This window comes from Lepus europaeus, chromosome 5 (genome assembly GCF_033115175.1).
Source record: "Lepus europaeus isolate LE1 chromosome 5, mLepTim1.pri, whole genome shotgun sequence".
Lineage (NCBI taxonomy): Eukaryota > Metazoa > Chordata > Mammalia > Lagomorpha > Leporidae > Lepus > Lepus europaeus.
Window position 1 is genome coordinate 20,867,777 of NC_084831.1, and position 18,923 is coordinate 20,886,699.

General features: G+C 58.4%; 1 protein-coding gene across 1 annotated transcript; it reads left to right on the top strand.

Moving 5' to 3' along the window:
- Positions 1-716: 716 nt before the first annotated feature.
- On the top strand, positions 717-18,145 carry THEMIS2 (thymocyte selection associated family member 2). Its single transcript, XM_062193199.1, is given in 9 exon segments — positions 717-812; positions 2,997-3,137; positions 6,068-6,192; positions 6,194-6,347; positions 6,350-6,418; positions 6,421-6,477; positions 14,649-15,739; positions 17,068-17,218; positions 17,531-18,145. Coding segments are annotated over 9 exon segments (1,938 nt in total). The 5' UTR covers positions 717-718; the 3' UTR covers positions 17,587-18,145.
- Positions 18,146-18,923: the final 778 nt, after the last annotated feature.

Below are 18,923 nucleotides of genomic sequence, written 5' to 3' on the forward strand. Positions count from 1 at the left end.
TGTGCGCGTGCTGGCCGGACTAGCGGGCAGGGGTTTTGCAGGGCAGAGCCGGGCCGGTCCCTGTCCGCTGGTCACCAAGGCAGATTTCTCTTTCCCCGAGCACGGATTCTCAGCAAGACTTAGGCAAAGGGCATGGAATGGCGCCGCGTCACCCGAAGCATCCAAGTGGACGTCCCTGGAGGCCGACTCAGAAGCCTCCAACCCTGAGGGCGGGGCTGCGGGGCGGGGCTCTGGGGCGGGAGCGGCAAGGGGCGGGGCTCCGGGGCGGGGCGCGGCAAGGGGCGGGGTCTCCGGGGCGGGAGCGGCAAGGGGCGGGGGCTCCGGGGCGGGGCTCCGGGGCAGGAGCGGCAAGGGGCGGGGCTCCGGGGCGGGGGCTCCGGGGCGGGAGCGGCAAGGGGCGGGGGCTCCGGGGCGGGAGCGGCAAGGGGCGGGGGCTCCGGGGCGGGAGCGGCAAGGGGCGGGGTCTCCGGGGCGGGGCTCCGGGGCAGGAGCGGCAAGGGGCGGGGGCTCCGGGGCGGGAGCGGCAAGGGGCGGGGGCTCCGGGGCGGGGCTCCGGGGCGGGAGCGGCAAGGGGCGGGGGCTCCGGGGCGGGAGCGGCAAGGGGCGGGGGCTCCGGGGCGGGAGCGGCAAGGGGGGGGCGCCGGGGCGGGGCGCCAGGGCTCCCGCGGGCGGCGGCGCTGCGGGCCGCTCAGTTCGGGTCCAGCGAGCCGCGGGGACCATGGAGCCGGTGCCGCTGCAGGATTTCGTGCGCTTCCTGGACCCCGCTTCCCTCCCACGCGTGCTGCGGATCTACTCGGGGGTCTATTTCGAGAGTGAGTGCGGGGCAGGACCCCTCCGGCTCCCGGCTCCCCCTAGATTGAGGGCAGGCTCAGGGGCCAGCGAGCGGATGGAAACCCCGGCGAAACGACAAACCCTGGTTCGAGTCCCGGGGCCGCTCCGGCGCAGGCTGTGTGACGTGAGGCCACTCTGTGGACCCCAGCCTTTGCTTCCGTGCGATGGGGACACACTGCGCTGTCCTGCACACTGTATGGAAGCCAACCAAGCCAGGGTGGCGTGGCAGTGTGCACAGATGGAGCTCAGCTGCAAAAGGGCCCTAGAACTGGGTGCTCATGGCTGTTGCTGTTGCTTGATTCTTAAGTCACATCAGTACCCACATCTCGTTGCCCCCACGTGCCCGTCTACACTGCCTGCCTTCCGTCCTCCTTCCCACCTTGGCCCTCTGCTGTAATGATGGACAGGGCTGGATCCCTGTTCATTTAAGTACTGGGCTTAAAAGAGAGGCCTTCCAGGCAGCTCTCTGCTCCTCGCACAGCCTGGTTCGCAGGGATGGGTCTAGTGCCTGGACGAGCAGGAGGGGAGGCGCTGACAGGCAGAGGAAGGGGGATGCTGAGCAGGGCAGATGGTGGGGCGCCAGGGGATGCAGATGCTGTGTCAGGTGCAGGTGCCTTAGAGAGCAAACTGAGGCGTGAATGCCCCCATCCTTTTCCCACGGCAGCTGTGGGAATGTTCTGAGGTCCCAAGTGGGGCTAGGCCAAGGCGGGGACACAGGGGTCCCCCGGGCACCACCTCACAGTGGCCTCTCCGGGTCCTCTCGGGAGTCTGGTGGATCTGGTTTGAATCCTGCCTCTGCTCTGGGGCTTCCCGGAGACAGGCACCTGAGATCTGTCTGCACCTTGGCCCGGGATCAAGCCGTGTCTGCTGGTGTCAACACACCGATTTCCTCATTCTGCGGGACCCAGGGTCATGGGCAATGGCAGAAGTTAGGGTGCTGCGGTCAGCGCAGAACTGATGGGATGTGTGGGGGTGCAGAAGGTGAGTGCGCAGGACTGATGGGAAGGGGTGCTGAGAGGGAGAGACTCCATCTGCTGGTTCACTCCCCAGATGCCACCAGGAAATCCACCTGGCAAGGGAGAAGCCAGGACAGCTGCGGTGGCTTAACCCGCCGCGCCCCCTCCGGCCCGCACTCAGTGGTGCCTCTGTGGCACCCAGGTGTGAGCGGCTCTGCGGGCCGGGCCGGGAGCCGGGCTGCGTGCACCCACGTGCATTTTCCTGAGGGGAAGCCCAAGGCTCTTACCAGTTCCTGGGGCTCACTGAGGCCGTGCTGGGGCTGCCCTGGGGGAGGAGGAGCGTGAGGGTCCAGGGCCCGCCACCTGCCGTTTCTTGTCCTCTGGGTACACGTGAGGCCTTGACTGCACCTTCTGTGTTCCTGCTGAGGTGTGCACACTTCACAGCGGCAAGTGGGCTGCTGAACTGGGGGCGGCACCGAGAACCCCAGTTCTGAGCCCCTCCACTCTCTCCTGGGCTGCCTTTAAAACCAGTTCATCTGGGGCCGCCGCTGTGGCACCAGCACTCTGTAAGGGCACCAGTTTGTGTCCCAGCTGCTCCTCTTCCAACCCAGCGCTCTGCTGTGGCCTGGGAAAGCAGTGGAAGATGGCCCAAGTGCTTGGGCCCCTGTATCCACATGAGAGACCCAGAGGAAGCTCCTGGCTCCTGGCTTCAGATCTGCCCAGCTCTGGCCATGGTGGCCATTTGGGGAGTGAACCAGAGGATGGAAGACCTCTCCCTCTGTCTCTCCTTCTCTGTCTGTAACTCTATCTCTGAATAAACAAATAAAATCTAAAAATAAATAAATAAAATCAAGTCATCTGATGGAACCACACTGTCTCAGGGTGGAGAGCTGCCCGCCCGCAGCCTGATGCCATAGCTACGCACAGGGCGCTGGGATTCACTGGGTCTTTGGCTCGTCCTCAGAGACCAGGCTCTGTGCCACTGCGGTGACCCTGGGGCAGACCTGGCTTGCCTGCGAGCTCAGTGGAGGAGGCACGGAGGCATGGGAAAGGCCAGAGAAGCACACCTAGGGGAGGGCGGGGAGGTTGTTCCCCAGGGTGGGAGCCATGAGCGCGGCTGAGCCGAGCAGAGCTTGAGGTCCCAGGGCCCAGGCTACCACCAGCACTTGGCCCCTGCTGAATGGGGAAACCGAGTTGATGTCTCCGTAGGCTCCATCTATGAGATCGCCGGGAGTGAGTGCTGCCTGTCCACGGGGGACCTGGTCAAGGTTACCCACGTCCGCCTCCAGAAGGTTGTCTGTGAGAACCCAGGGACGGGTCAGACCTTGGAGCTCGACCCCAGCTTCCAGGGTAAGGTGGGCACCTCTGCCTCCCCACTGCTCTCGTGGGCTTGCTGACCACAGCTGCCCCTGCGCCACTCTGGGCTCATAACACGGTGCATCGCAGCCCCACTCTGAACAGCCCCTGGGGTGGGGGAAGGAATCCGTCTCAGGGGTCTGTGAGGGCTTCCCGGAGGAGGTGGCACCTGAACTGGAGGACGATGAACAGGAAATCCCATGAGCTCAGTTGTTGCAGGAAGCATGTAGAGTTGTGGACGAGGGCGTGGACTCCGGAGCCGGGGTGGGAATCCCAGCTCTGCAGCTGTGGCCACGGCAGGTTCCCAGGGCCTCTGTGAGCTCAGCGGCTTCCCCTGTAAAGGCAGCAGCGAGGCTTTGTGTGAGGACCTGAGGACCGGGTGTGTGTCCGTACTGAGAACCGGCACTGGCGAGGAGCAGCCCACTCTGGGGGCGTGGCTTCCGGGTGAGGGGGCGGAGCAGGAGCGGACTGCCCAGGGGACAGGTGGAGCTGCCAGCCTTGGGTCTTTATTGTGAAAACATTGAAGAGCCAGTGAGAGTTTGAGATATGGAAGTGCTGTATTTTGTGTTTTGAGGGTTTTGTTCTTTTTTTAAAAAAAGAATAACTTCAGATTTATAGATGTATGACTATATATGGGTAAGGATATACACGAGGTACTTAAAAATATTTGTAGAGGGCCGGCGCCGCGACTCACTAGGCTAATCCTCCGCCTGCAGCGCCGGCACACTGGGTTCTAGTCCCGTTCGGGGCGCCGGATTCTGTCCTGGTTGTCCCTCTTCCAGGCCAGCTCTCTGCTGTGGCCCGGGAGTGCAGTGGAGGATGGCCCAAGTCCTTGGGTCCTGCACCCCATGGGAGACCAGGAGAAGGCGCCTGGCTCCTGGCTTCAGATCAGCGCGATGCGCCGGCCACGTTGGCCATTGGCGGGTGACCCAATGGAAGAGAACCAAAGGAAGACCTTTCTCTCTGTGTCTCTCTCTCACTGTCCACTCTGCCTGTCAAAAAAAAAAAAATTTGTAGGGGGGCTGGCGCCATGGCTCACTTGGTTAATTCTCCACCTGTGGTGCTGGCATCCCATATGGGCGCTGGGTTCTAGTCCCAGTTGCTCCTCTTCCAGTCCAGCTCTCTGCTGTGGCCCGGGGAGGGCAGCGGAGGATGGCCCAAGTGCTTGGGTCCCTGCAAACCGCATAGGAGCCCAGGAGGAAGCACCTGGCTCCTGGCTTTGGATCAGCACAGCGCCGGCTGTAGTGGCCATTTGGGGAGTGAACCAACGGAAGGAAGACCTTTCTCTCTGTCTCTCTCTCACTGTCTATAACTCTACCTTTCAAATTAAAAAAAAAATATTTGTGGGAAAATGAGATTAAAATATGTTCATTTTCTATGAGCATAAGTTTGTTTTCATTTTTTAATTTGAAAGGCAGAGATAAAAACAGAGACAGAGAGTGATGTGCCATTTGTTGGTTCACTTCCTAAATGCCCACAACAGATGGGCCTGGGCCAGGCCAGAGGCAGGAGGAGCCAGGACCTCCATCCGGGTCTGCTGCTTCCCAGGCGCGTTAGCAGGCTGGGAGCTGGCTGGGCGGGCTCAGAATGGGCACTCCTCTGGGGTGTGGGCATCCTCAACAGGGACTGAATCACTCAATCATGTGCCCACCCCTTCCAGAACATTCAGGAGCACCCTCACGCGCACATAGAGTTTTCTGTACCATTTGAGAGTAATTAAGACCCGATGCCTCTTTGCACTTCAATATCACCCCTAAGGACCATGGTGTATAAAAGCTGTAGTCCACTGCCCAAATTCGGGAGCCTTCATTTCACTACAACGCTGCCGTCTCGTCCAAAGTCCACACTCACACGCCACCAGCTGTCCTAGTGATGCCCTCTGTAGCAAGTTCGCAGTCCCAGGTCCACCCCGGACCCAGCTGGTCCTTCTCTGGTCTCCTCCGCCTGGAACAGCGCTCAGCCTTTCTCTGTCTCGGCATTGACACTTGGGAAGAGCCCAGAGCGGACCTCTGCAGGACGTCGCTCAGTCGATTTGTGCAATGTTCAGATCGGATTGAGGTTGTGGGTTTAGGGCAGGAAACTCACAACCAGAAGTGGGGTAGTTAGGCCACTCCGGTGCTGGGGGAAGCCTGGATGGGGCTGGAGGCCGGTGCAGGGAGCACAGAGAGGATGGAGGGGTGAGGGGTCAGAGGGCACTTTGTTTTTTTAAAGATTTATTTATTTATTTGAAAAGCAGAGTTACAGAGAGGCAGAGGCAGAGGAGAGAGGTCTTCCATCTGCTGGTTCACTCCCCAAATGGTCACAACAGCTAGAACTGGGTGGATCCAAATCCAGGAGCTTCCTCGTGGTCTACCATACAGGTGCAGGGGCCCAAGCACCTGGGCCATCCTCTACTGCTTTCCCAGGCCACAGCAGAGAGCTGGATTGGATGTGAAACAGCCAAGTCTTGAAGCAGCGCCCATATGGGATGCTGACACTGCAGGTGGTGGCTTTACCCGCTATGCCACAGCGCCGGCCCCCAGAGGGCACTTTGGCCAGTCGCCCCTGGAATCCTGGTTTGGGAGAGAGGGGCTGGGTGGCAGTGCCAGCCTTTGCACTTGGGCTTGGAGCTGGGGAGGAATGGGGAGGAAGAGATGGGCTGGCAGAGTCAGAGATGGGGGAACCAGGAGGTGCGGAAATGTGGGTATCGGCTGTGTCTGTTGGAAATGCATCTGTCCTGTGTCTCTGGTGATGTCCCTTGGTGTCCCCACCCCTTGCTGTTGTTCACCAGTGTCACTCTGGGTCTGCATCCCTCTGTCCGTTTGCAGGCCTCCCTGGACACGTGTCCCCAGGGCGTTCTGGCTGGGCTGGGAGTGGGGAGGAGGAGGTGGTCCTCCCACAAAGGCTCGCCCCTTCCTGATGCCCCCACCCCCATACCCCCCCAGGCCACTTCAGCCCCCTCACCAGCGGGCAGAGCTACAGGACCCTGGGGGAGCTGGTCTCTGCCGCAGCCCGGAGCACCACGCAGCTGCCCGTTTCCTTCATGTCAACCCGCAGCATCACCGCCGACCGCCAGGGTGGTGCCCCAGGACCAGCCCCTCTCACTTGAGGCTGTGGAGACGCACCTCGGGACCCGCTGCGCCCGCTGCGTGCTGGACACTGGGTCGCAGCGGGTCGTCCTGCGCCTGCCCCTTTCCCTGAAGGGGCCCTTCTGGAAGTGGGAGCCGGGTGCCCCCGAACCCTGCTCCAGGCCCTGCAGGACCCAGCCCTGAGGGACCTCATCCTCACCTGCCCCACCTTCCCTGGAGCTGCCTGGTCCTGAGGCCCCTCTACGAGGTCCAAGCCATCATGCACAGTGAGTTGCCCGCACAGGTGGGTGGGGTTGCAGGGGGCGGGTAGGCGGGGCCCCGGAAGCTGCCCTGGCGGTGGTCACCCCCCTGCCCTGTGCCCGTGGAGAGCCATGGTATTATAAGTCACTCCGTGTATGCAGCGGCATGGTGGAAAGATGGCCACGTACGGGGACATGTGCTAGAGAGACAGGGAGCTGGGGTACCCCTCACAGCGCGAGCCCCAGTGTTCCACAGAGTTGGCAAAACTGCGACCCGAGCTTGCCAGCAGTTGGCAGAGAGACCCACAGGGAACACTTGCCCAGTTGCCTGGGAGAAACCTCCTCTCCTGGCTGCCTGTTCCGGAAGGGCCCCTCTCTGGGAGACGGAAGCCGCTGTCGGAGGGGCCCCGGCGGTTCCGTAGTTCTTTCTTGGGATGTGCGTCGGAGCAGGGGGAACAGAGGCAGAAACTGGATGGAGGCAGAGGAGTGGGGGCTGGGGCCTTCTTCCCTGGAGCACAGGGTTTGGGGCTCACCGGCTGTGACCCACAGAGCCGTTTGTCAAGGTCGCTGCCAAGTGGGGTTCTTCCTGCCACCCCCCCCCTTTTCACTCCTTCAAACGTTTTTTATTATGGAGCAGTTGAAGCATGTACAGAAACCAGGATGGGGTGGGAGTTTAGCTTAATAGTTAGGACAGTTGCATCCCACCTCAGAGTACCTTGGTTCGATTCCTGGCTCCAGCTTTTTTTCTTCCTTCCTCCCTCCCTCCCTCCCTCCCTCCCTTCCTTCCTCCTTTTTTATAAAGATTTATTTATCTATTTGAAAATCAGAGTTACACAGAGAGAAGAGAGGCAGAGAGAGAGCGAGAGAAAGGTCTTCCATCCGCTGGTTCACTCCCCAATTGGCCGCAACGGCCGGAGCTGCACCGATCCGAAGCCAGGAGCCAGGAGCTTCTTCCTGGTCTCCCATGCAGGTGCAGGGGCCCAAGGACTTGGGCCATCTTCTACTGCTTTCCCAGGCCATAGCAGAGAGCTGGATTGGAAGTGGAGCAGCCAGGTCTCAAAGGGGTGCCCATATGGGATGCTGGTGCTTCAGGCCAGGCGTTAACTCAAACCAGCGCCCACATGGGATGCTGGTACTGCAGGTGGCGGCTTTTACCTGCTACACCACAGCACTGGCCTCATGTTTTTATTTCTTTTTCAACTTTATTTACTTACTTTTGTTTATTTGAAAGGCAGATCAACAGAGAGAGGGGATAGAGAGAGACCCTCCATCTGCTGGTTCACTCCCCAAATGTCTGCAATAGCCAGGAACTCCATCCTGGTCTCCTGTATGGTAGGCAGGGACCCAAACACGTGGGTCATCTTCTCTGCTTTCCCAGGTGCATTAGCAGGAAGCTGAATTGGAAGCCCAGGTGGGGACTCCAGTCCAGCCACTCTGCATAGGATGCGAGCATCCCAAGAAGTGACTGATTTCGCTGGGCCACAATACCAGCCCCGGCTCCAGCTCCTGACTCCAGCTTCCTGCTCATGCGGACCCTGGGCTCAGCAGGTGTTGCCTCAAGTGTGTGGGTCCCTGCCACCTATGTGGGAGACCTGGGTGGAGTTCCCGGCTCCCAACTGCAGCCCAGCCCAGCCACTGCTGTGAACATTCAGCAGTGAACCTGCAGATGAGAGTTATGCCTCTCGCTCTCTTTCTTTCTTTCTTTTTTTTTTTTAAAGATTTTATTTACTTATTTGAGAGGTAGAGTTATGGACAGTGATAGGAAGAGACAGAGAGAAAGGTCTTCCTTCTGTTGATTCACTTCCCAGATGGCCACTACAGCCGGCGCTGCACCGATCTGAAGCCAGGAGCCAGGTGCTTCTTCCTGATCTCCCATGCGGGTGCAGGGCCCAAGGACTTGGGCCATCCTCCACTGCTTTCCCAGGCCATAGCAGAGAGCTGGAATGGAAGAGGAGTAGCCAGACTAGAACTGGCACCCAAATGGGATCCTGGCATGCAGGTGGAGGATTACCTACTGCACCATGGCGCCAGCCCTCTTGCTCTCTATTTCAAAAAAACAAAAGCAAAAACAAAAACAAAACTTAAAAAAAAAATCAGGGAGGAATCAAGTGAACCCCCACAAGCCCTCACCCATCAGCGTGACCGGCCCTTGCCCAACCCCCCCACCCCGGCTCTGCCCATCTCTACTCTCCCTGCTGCACCTGCTGACTTCAGGGTGAATACTCCAATCCATCTCTTTAAAAATAATTCTTTTTTTAAAAAACAATTCCACAATATCATATCAAACCAAAAAATTAGCAGTACCTCCTTAATACACAGCTTGGTGGTAGCAGCCACTGGGGGTTCTAATGTCCTTTGTTTTTTCCTACATTTTGCCACAGTTTATTCAATTCAGGATCCAAGCATTGTGACTGATTGTAGTGCTGCTAGAGTGTCTTTTAAAAAAGATTTATTTTATTTATTTAAAAGGCAGAGTTAGAGAGAAATCTTCCATCTGCTGGTTCACTTTTCAAATGGCCACAACATCCAGGGCTGGGTGGATCCGAAGCCAGGAGCCAGGAGCTTCTTCCAGGTCTCCCATGTGGGTGCAGGCCCCAAGGACTTGGGCCATCTTCTGCTGCTTTCCCAGGCCACAGCAAAGAGCTGAATTGGAAGTGGACTAGCTGGGACTTGAGCCAGTGCCCATATGGGATGCTGGCGCCACAGGTGCTGCCTTTACCCAGCCATATGGGTGTGATTTATTATAGCACAAGACACCAAGGCCGACCCGGCCGAGGGAGGACACACAGGACAGGCTGGCTGCGATGGCACCGGGATGGGCTGGCTATGGGGGGAAGTGCATCAGAGATTGCGTGCCCAGGGTTTCTGCTTGGCACTGGCCACGTAGCCACGCCCCAAGCTGCAGTCTCCTGGGCGGGCAGTGGCTCACATGGAAGCCGCGCCCACACTGTTGATGCAGACGTTTTGGGCACAGTGTGTTCATTTTAGGGAATGGGGGAGACCCTCCGAGATCCCAGATCCAGGCTCCCGCACACCAGCCTTACCCGCCGACCATGCCAAGGAGGAGAAGGGCTCCGAGAGGCCGAAGCCAGAGCCAATGCAGGAGCACAGATTGTCACTGCTGTAGGGGGTGGGGGGGAGGGGGGGCAGAGGTCGGGCCTGGCTGTGCAGAGCGACACCTGTCCCCACGGGCAGCAGCCAGCACACAGCACACTGGCTGGGCCACCTTCTGTGATGGGAGTGGCATTGCTGGTTACTGCCTAGCTCCGCTGTTTCCCTAGGAATTACCACAGTGACGTGTCAATTCCATCATTCCCATGTCAGCTGTTGGCTGGGGCACCGTGATACACACCTCCCATCCAAACCTTGGCTGTAAGTTCATCTGTATGTGGGGTGATTCCCCGAGCCCCCAGTCTCCTGCCTCTGCTCAGGCTCGGCTCGGCTTCTCACCCGCCAGCCCCGGCCAGCCCTGCTGTGTGCTGCTCTGAGGAGCATCCCAAGATACAACCTATGTATATATTTAATAAAATATTTTATTTTATTTATTTGAAAGGCAGAATTACAGGGATTAAGAGATATCTTCTATCTGCTGGTTCACCCAAGTGGCTGCAATGGCCAGGGCTGGGTCAGGCTGAAGCCAGGAGCCCGGAACTCCATCTGAGTCTCTCATGTTGGTAGCAGGAGCCTTAGCACTTGGGCCATCCTCTGCTGCTTTCCCAGGTGCATTAGCAGGGAGCGGCGTTGGACGTGGAGCAGCCGGGACTCGAACCTGTGCTCATCTGGGATGCCAGTGTCTCAGGCAGAAGATTAACCCTCTGTGCCACAACAGTAGCCCCACCTATACATTTTTAAAGCTTTTTTTTTTTAAAGGTTATTTATTCATTTGTTTGAGAGGCATAATGTCAGAGAGAAAAAGATTTTCCAGGCCGGCACCGTGGCTTAACAGGCTAATCCTCCGCCTTGCGGCGCCGGCACACCGGGTTCTAGTCCCGGTCAGGGCGCCGGATTCTGTCCCGGTTGCCCCTCTTCCAGGCCAGCTCTCTGCTATGGCCCGGGAAGGCAGTGGAGGATGGCCCAAGTGCTTGCGCCCTGCACCCCATGGGAGACCAGGAGAAGCACCTGGCTCCTGGCTTCGGATCAGCAAGATGCGCCGGCCGCAGCGGCCATTGGAGGGTGAACCAATGGCAAAAAGGAAGACCTTTCTCTCTGTCTCTCTCTCTCTCACTATCCACTCTGCCTGTCAAAAAAAAAAAAAAAAAAAAAAGAGAGAGATTTTCCATCCGCTGGGATTCCCCAAATGGTCATAACACCCAGAGCTGGGTCAGGCCAAAGACAGTAACCAGCAACTCCTTATGGGTCTCCCATGTGGGCAGCAAGGACTCAGGTACTTGGGCCAGCATCTGTTGCCTTTCAGGTGCATTAGCAGGACGCTGGATCAGAAGCAGAGCACTTGAACTGGCGCTCTCATATGGGATGTTCGCATCCCAGGCAGAGGTTTAACCACTGCACCACAATACCCACTCCTCCATACACAATTTTGAAGAAAAAACCAGCAGAGTATAGGAAGCCCCCAGGTGCCCACCTCCCAGCTTCTACCAATTAGCAGCTCATCTGGCATACATGTGACCCAAGGAAGCTTTACCCTGCAGGCCACAGTGAGGGAGAGTGCTCTCTGCCTGCCCAGTGGCGGGGGTCGGGCCTTACCATCGGGGGGCTGAGTCCCTCATAGTCTTACAGAGCCAGCTCTTGAATTGGCATGAGGGGAATTCAAAAGTCTGGAGAAATAGAATTAAATGATACGTTTTGGGGCTGGCACTATGGCGTAGCCGGTAAAGCCACCGTCTGCAGTACCAGCATCCCATATGGATGCCAGCTCAAGTCCTGGCTTCTCCATTTCTTTCTTTTTTTCTTTTTTTAATTTTTATTTTTTGACAGGCAGAGTGGACAGTGAGACAGAGAGAGAAAGGTCTTCCTTTACCGTTGATTCACCCTCCAACGGCTGCCGTGGCTGGCGCGGTGCGGCCAGCGCACCGCGCCTATCCGAAGGCAGGAGCCAGGTGCTTCTCCTGGTCTCCCATGAGGTGCAGGGCCCAAGCACCCGGGCCATCCTCCACTGCACTCCCGGGCCACAGCAGAGAGCTGGACTGGAAGAGGGGCAACTGGGACAGAATCCGGCGCCCCAACCGGGACTAGAACCCGGAGTGCCGGCACCTTCTCCATTTCTGATCCAGCTCTCTCCAATGGCCTGGGAAAGAAGTAGAAGATGGCTCATAGTCCCTGGACGCCTGCACCCACATGGGAGACCCAGAAGAAGCTCCTGGCTCCTGGATTTGGATTGGCCCAGCTCCGGTCATTGCAGCCATTTGAAGAGTGAACCAGTGGATAGAAGACCTCTCTCTCTCTCTTTGCCCGTGCCTGTCTGTAATTCTGCCCTTCAAATAAATAAATACATTTTTAAAAAATGTTTTATTTTCCAAAATAATTTTGGAATCCATGCAAATATTTTTCTTTTAAAGTTTATTTCTTTGAAAGGCAGAGAGAGCATGAGAACAAGAGGTTCATTCATGAGTTCATTGCCCAAATACTTAAAACAGTCAGGGCTAGGAACTATAACCGGGTGCCCCCTCTTGGTGGCAGGGACCCAGTCTTTTTTTTTTTTTTTTTTTTTGACAGTCAGAGTTAGACAGTGAGAGAAACAGAGCGAAAGGTCTTCCTTTCCATTGGTTCACCCCCCAAATGGCCGCTACGGCTGACCCTGCGCCAATCCGAAGCCAGGAGCCAGGTGCCTCTCCTGGTCTCCCATGCGGGTGCAGGGCCCAAGCACTTGGGCCATCCTCCACTGCCCTCCCGGGCCCCAGCAGAGAGCTGGCCTGGAAGAAGAGCAACTGGGACAGAATCCGGCGCCCCGACTGGGACTAGAACCCGGGGTGCCGTCGCCGGAGGATTAGCCTAGTGATTGCGGCGCTGGCCAAGGGACCCAGTCCTTGAGCCATCGTCCACTGCCTCCAAGGTGCACGTTAGCTGGAAGCTGCATCGGACGTGGAGCCGGGACTCAGTTTCATGCTGTCTGACGTGGGAGGTGGATGTCACCAGTGGCAACTTAGCCTGCGTTGCCACACGGCTGCCCTGCCCTGCCCAGCTTTTCACACCATGTGCTACTCCTTACTTCTGGAAGACCTCTTGTATTCATGGATTTCAAACATTTTCTGCACCAAAATAAACTTAGGATTCCATTTTCCATGCACCTTTAAAGTCCCCTGTGGATCAGGACACTAATTAATGCCCATGGTCACTTTGTCAGTGTTTTTCTTGATTTGGCATTACCTATCTAAGTCCAGAAAGGCTTTGGAAAGGCAGTTTATGAAGTTATATGTGGGGAGCAGCATCGTGACGTAGTAGGTAAAGTGGCCTCTTGCAGCACCGGCATCCCATATGGACGCTGGTTCGAGTCCCAGCTGCTCCACTTCTGATCCAGCTCCCTGTTAATGTGCCTAGGAAAGCAGTGGAAGATGGCCCAACTGCTTGGGCCCCTGCATCCATGTGGGAGACCCCAAAGAAGTGCCTGGCTCCTGGTTTCAGATTGGGCCAGCTCTAGCTGTTGCATCCATTTGGGGAGTGAACCAGAAGATGGAAGATATCTCTCTCTGTGTCTCCCTCTTTCTCAACACTACCTTTCAAATAAATACATAAGTAAATAAATAATTTTTTAAAAAGTACATTTGAAGTAAAACTAAAATTTTAAAAGTGGTTGAACTTCCCCCATATTTGATGATATTAAAGGATTTCTAGATACTGTAGCTAGAGCAATGGCATTGTGGTTGTTACCCTTTTTTCTAGACTTCAGTGTATCTTCTTGTAAAAGCTACTCCCTGAAGTAGGCACACATGTGTGACTGTGGCGCTCTAGGATCCTGCAGGGGAGGGGGCGTGGCTGGGTGATGAGGCCAGGTGGGCTAGGAGAGCCACACTCTGATCACCCATCATGGTGCCTCTCTCTTTTATAACAATGGTTTGCAATTTAGTTGAGAGAGAGAGAGCGCTCCCATCTGCTGCCTCACTCCCCCAAATGCCCACAACTGGGCCATGCCAAAGCCAGCAGCCCGACCTCCAAGTGGGTCTCTCAACTACCTGCACCATCATCTGCTGCCTCCCAGGGTGTGCACCCGCAGGAAGCTGGGACTGGAAGCAGAACTGGGACTGTAACCCAGGCATTTCCACCTGGGATGCAGGTGTCCCCAACAGTGGCTTAAGAGCAGTGGCGAATGCTCACCCCAATTGTTGTTTTTAAAAAGGTTGAAGGGAGGCCGGCGCCGCGGCTCAACAGGCTAATCCTCCACCTGCAGTGCTAGCACACCGGGTTCTAGTCCCGGTCAGGGCGCCGGATTCTGTCCCGGTTGCCCCTCTTCCAGGTCAGCTCTCTGCTATGGCCCGGGAGTGCAGTGGAGGATGGCCCAAGTGCTTGGGCCCTGCACCCCATGGGAGACCAGGAGAAGCACCTGGCTCCTGGCTTCAGATCAGCACGATGTGCCAGCCGCAGCGCACCGGCCGCGGCGGCCATTGGAGGGTGAACCAACGGCAAAGGATGACCTTTTTCTCTCTCTCTCTCACTGTCTACTCTGCCTGTCAAAAAAAAAAAAAAAAAAAAAAAAAAAAAAAAAAAAAAAAGAAAAGAAAGAAAAGAAAAAAGGTTGAAGGGGGCCAGCACTGTGGCACAGTAAGCTAAGCTTCTGCCTGTGGCACCAGGATCCATATGGGCGCCAGTTCGTGTCCCAGCTGCTCCTCTTCTGATCCAGCTCTCTGCTATGGCCTGGGGAAGCAGCTGGAAGATGGCCCACGTCCTTGGGCCCCTGTATCCACATGGGAGACCTGGAAGAAGCTCCTGGCTCTTGGCTTCCAACTGGTTCAGCTCTGGCTGTTGCAGCCATCTGGGGAGTGAACCAGCAGATGGAAAACTTTTCCCTATCTCTCCTTCTCTGTCTATAACTCTGCCTCTCAATGAAACAAATAAAATATTTACCAAAAAAAAAAAAAAAAGTGAAGAACCAGGGTGGCGAGGAATGTGCTACAGCGGGAAGGTGGGGGTAGGAGAGGAAAGGTGACGCCAGCTCAGAGGCCAGCGTGGGCTGACCACGCTCTCTGCTCTGGGGCGGCCTGCAGCGTGCCCTTGACCTCACTGCGCACCACCCCGCCCCCGCCCAGTGCGCAGGACCATCGTCAAGATCCCCTCCTCCCTGGAGGTCGACGTGCAGGACATCACCGCCTCCGCCCAGCACATCCGCTTCATCAAGCCGCTGCAGCTGAGCGAGGTCCTGGCGCGAGGAGGCCCCTTCCCCCTGGCCGCCGAGATCCTGGAGGTTCCAGAGGGGCCCCCCGGCTTCCTCGGCCCGTGGGTGGGCTCCTTGGGGAAAGGCCGGAAGCTCTGCATCCATGGCCTGGCCTCTCCGGCCTGGTGGGTCCTGGCCTCGAGCAAGGGCCACAAGGTGCCCCGGCACTTCCTGGTGTCCGGGGCCTACGAGGGCAAGCTGCGGCGGCGGCCCCGGGAGTTCTCCATGGCCTACGACCTCCTGGGCGCCCTGCAGCCGGGCCGGCCGCTCCGGGTGGTGGTGACGAAGGACTGTGAAGCCGAGGCCGGGGCCGGAGAGGACGCTGAGGCCTGCGCCCTGGCTGTAGGGGACCGGCTGGAGGTGCTGGGGATAAGCCAGGTTCATGGGGCCCAGGGCAGGGACGAGGACGTCTTGGTGTGTCAGCGGCTGAGCGAGCGGGCTGGGGAGGAAATGGAGGAAGAGGAGGAAGTGAGTGAAGAGGAGGCGGCGGCCCAGGAGCGGATGCTGCTGCCCCTCCATCTTGCCGGTAGCTTTGTGGAGGAGGTGAGCGACGGCCGGCGCTATAAACTGGCAGAGCTGACGGCCCAGTTCCCGCTGCCCTGTGAGGTCAAGGTGGTGGCCAAGGACGCCAGCCACCCCGCCGACCCCCTGGCCTCCATCCGGGGCCTGCGGCTGGAGGAGAAGATCACAGAACCCTTCTTGGTGGTGAGCTGGGGCTCCGAGCCCCAGGTGGCCTTTGCGATCCCACCCCGGTGGCTGGACCTCACGCTGGTGGAGTACGAGTGGCCACAGGGCCAGCCTGCTGCGCCGCCCCCTGTGGCCACGGTGGAGGAGTTGACCGACACCTTCTACTATCACCTGCGGAAGTTGCCGGCCAGCGCCAGCCAGGCGCCCCCACCCAGGCCCCCCAAAAGCAAGGGCCTCAGCGGGCAGAAGATGAAGAGCCATGAGGAGGGCGGTGGCGAGGTACCCACGCGGGCGGGGAGGGCCGCCTGCCACTGCTTGCTCGTCCGTTGTGTATGTCTGTCTGTCTGTCCTGGCTCTTAGGAGGGTGCAGAAGCTGCCACTTGTAAACGCACGCGCCCACTGCCCGTCGCTCCCCTCCGGGCCTCGCAGCCCTGACGTTGGGGTGATTCTCCGTATCCTGTGACCGAGAAAACGAGAACCCAGAGGTGCTGAGGCCTGAACTGGAGCACAGACTCCCAACTTCCTGGTGCCCTGCCTCTCTCTGCTCTGTCCACTGCCACGCCCAGTGTCCACTAGAACCGGCCCACAGCCATCAGAGTGGCCTCCCGGGTTCCCTGCTGCGCACCCGCGGGCCTGGGCTCCATCTGCTGCAGCCTGCGGCGGCTCCCACTGCCAGGGGATAGTGCAGCCCCCACAGCCTGGCCTCAGGGTCCTCCCGGACTCACTTCCCGGCACCCACCCTGCAGCCCCTCCTCCCAGGCACAGGGGTGCTGGGAAGGTCCCCCCTGCAGGCTCTCAGGCGAGGACGGGCCAGGACGGCTCTGGCCTCGCTCCCCCACTGCAAGGGCACCTGCTGTGCTGCCGCCCCGAGCACTCGCTCTGTGGCCGAGGCACTGCTCCTGCTCCGAGCATCCCTTCCCTCACCGGTATACTGGAAATGAAGTCACTGGCGTTTTGTTGGCCAGGGCTCACTCTGGGCCAGGCCCCTCACATGCACTGTCCCACCTTGCACTAGGTTGGAGAGGCACAGAGAAGTAAAGCAATTTGCCTGAGATCACGGAGCTAGCAAGTGGCGGGACCGGGGTTTGAAGTCAGGTCTGACGGCACTGCTGTGCTCTGCTTATGGTGATGGGAGGGGCCTATTGCTTTGGATACTTGGGGAAGCCCTCAGGGGGAGGAAGTGGGAGGCCAGGAGCCTGCAAATGAGATTCTGGGGCCAAGCTCTGGCCAGCTGTGGAGAACCTGGCCGAGGTCTGCAAGGGGCCCCCTCTTCCTGCGAAAGCTGGTCATTGAAACAGCGGCTCAGAGGCTGCGCATGTGCAGGGGCCTTGGGTGCTGTCCTGAGGCTCTGTGGCTGCTTTCTTAAAATGGCTCCCCTTCCCAAGAGAGTTCAGTCACCGACTCCCCTATAAGGAGAGCCCCAGGGGGACCCTAGCTCCAGCCTGCACCCGCCCTGCACCTGCCACCCTGACCCGCCGCTCCCCGGTCCGCGAGCAGCTTGGGTCCAAGACCCTCCCGCAGAGGGCCGCAGGGGCTGCCTGCTGGCTGTGCCCGCCACGCACTTGACTGCTCCTGGGCCTTGCTGATTTCTGTGTCTTCCTGCTCAGTCTTCTCAAGGCTTCGGACGGCCACAGCCCGCTCTGCTGCCCAAACCCAAGGCGATGACCCAGTCAGCGTCCAGCAGCTCACATAAGCACAGCCAGGTTCCTGCCCACAGGAAGGGCCGCGGGCCTGACAGGCTCGAAGCCCAGGATGCAGGTGAGTCCGTTGGCAGAGCCTCTGTGTCCCAGTTTGCAGGGGAGGCTCAGGTGGAAGGGTCCCTACTGGCCCTCTCCAATGCACTTGAGAGCCCTGGCCAGGAAAGGAGTCCCCAGCCCACCACCCCCTTGGCAGGACACAGGACAGTGAAGTGGCTGCCAGGTGCTGCACAGAACAGACGGGCTCTGAGCTAGCAAGGCCCTTGGGCTTAGAGCACGCAGCGCATCCCCTTCTCTGAGCGCGTGCACGAAGTCAGGAGGGGAAGGAACTTGTCCTATAGCAAGATCCTCACCCGCTGGGACTCTCTTGCAGATCCCGACAAACACGATTACGAAGAAATACTGCAGCACTTCCAGAGCGCCATGTAGGCGCGGTCTCGGAACCTGATGCCAGCCACCCTCACGCGCCTCCAGGAGACCTCGGGGTGGGTGTGTGGCCAGTGGGGACGCCTGGGTGCCACAGCAGCGGAGCGCTTGGGGTTGAATTCCGGCCCTGGTTCCTGACACCACCCTGGGAGGCAGCGGTGATGGCTCAAGTAGTAGGGTCCCTGCCACCCACACGGGAGATCTGGCTTCAGACCCCTGGGGAGAGAACCAGTGATGGGAGCTCCCTCTGTGAGTCTGAAAAAAAAAAAAAAAAAAAAAAAAAAAAAAAAAAAAAGACCAACTTTGGGCAGAATCTCACAGAAAGGAGGCTGCAGAGAGGAAGTGGCTCTGTGGGGTGTGCTTCGCAATGGAATGGACACCACACCCACTTCCTGTGTGGTTTGGATTCCTGCTTTGTTTGGGGGCCCAGCACCTTGCGCTGGACTCCTTCAGCCACAGGAGCCAGCTGGGTTCCATGCAATGATGTGGCCCCACCAGTGGTCCTGCTGGTGTGCGAGGAGGGTCCAACAGGCCCCTGACCTCGGGATGGCGGTGCCGTGAAGAGGCCTGGCTGCTGGGTGCTGCCTGGCTCAGAGCCCATTGTGTGGCGCCTGCCACCCCCACGCCCATGCCCTCCCTCCGCTCCTGCCCCCAGGCCCCAAGCCCGCTGGAAGCCAGGACTGTGTCCTCAGTAGCACCCAGCAAACAGGAGCTGCATGAACGAATCTTGGGATTTGGCTTCAAGAGCACCATCTTAGCACCTTGTCCCTCCAGAGCTGAAACGAGGGGAGCCAACTGAGAAAGGCCTGAGGCTGCGGGGGAGGGGCAGGAGTCATCAGGTGGGGCTCAGATAGGCCACAGTGACCTCATTCGCAAACCACAGAATAAAAATGACAGGAGCTTTGTCAGAATGGCAGACATGTGCGGGACCCTGCCCACCCCATATCCAAGTCCTCAGCCCCCGGGGCAGACAAGGTCTGACCTGAAAGGTTAGGAAGGAGGCTGACCAGCCAGTGGCCAAGGGCGAAGCAAAGGGAGCCTGGGCCTGGGCGAGGGTCCCAGTTCACCCGCTCACCTGGAAACTTGGCAAACTGTTTTAACCTCTGGACGCTTTCTTGACCTGCAAAATGGAACAACTAGCTATCTACCTCACAAGATCGTCAAGAATCAAATGAGGTAACTTTTAAAAAACCATTTCCTGGCACAGAGGAAACACTCAATAAACACGCCAGTATTGTTACGACCAAGATCAGAGCCACGCCTGTCTCCCGCCCACACTCTCGGCAGGGGCTGGCTCAGTGGCTGACATGGGTTAAAATGCCCACGTCCCACATTGGAGT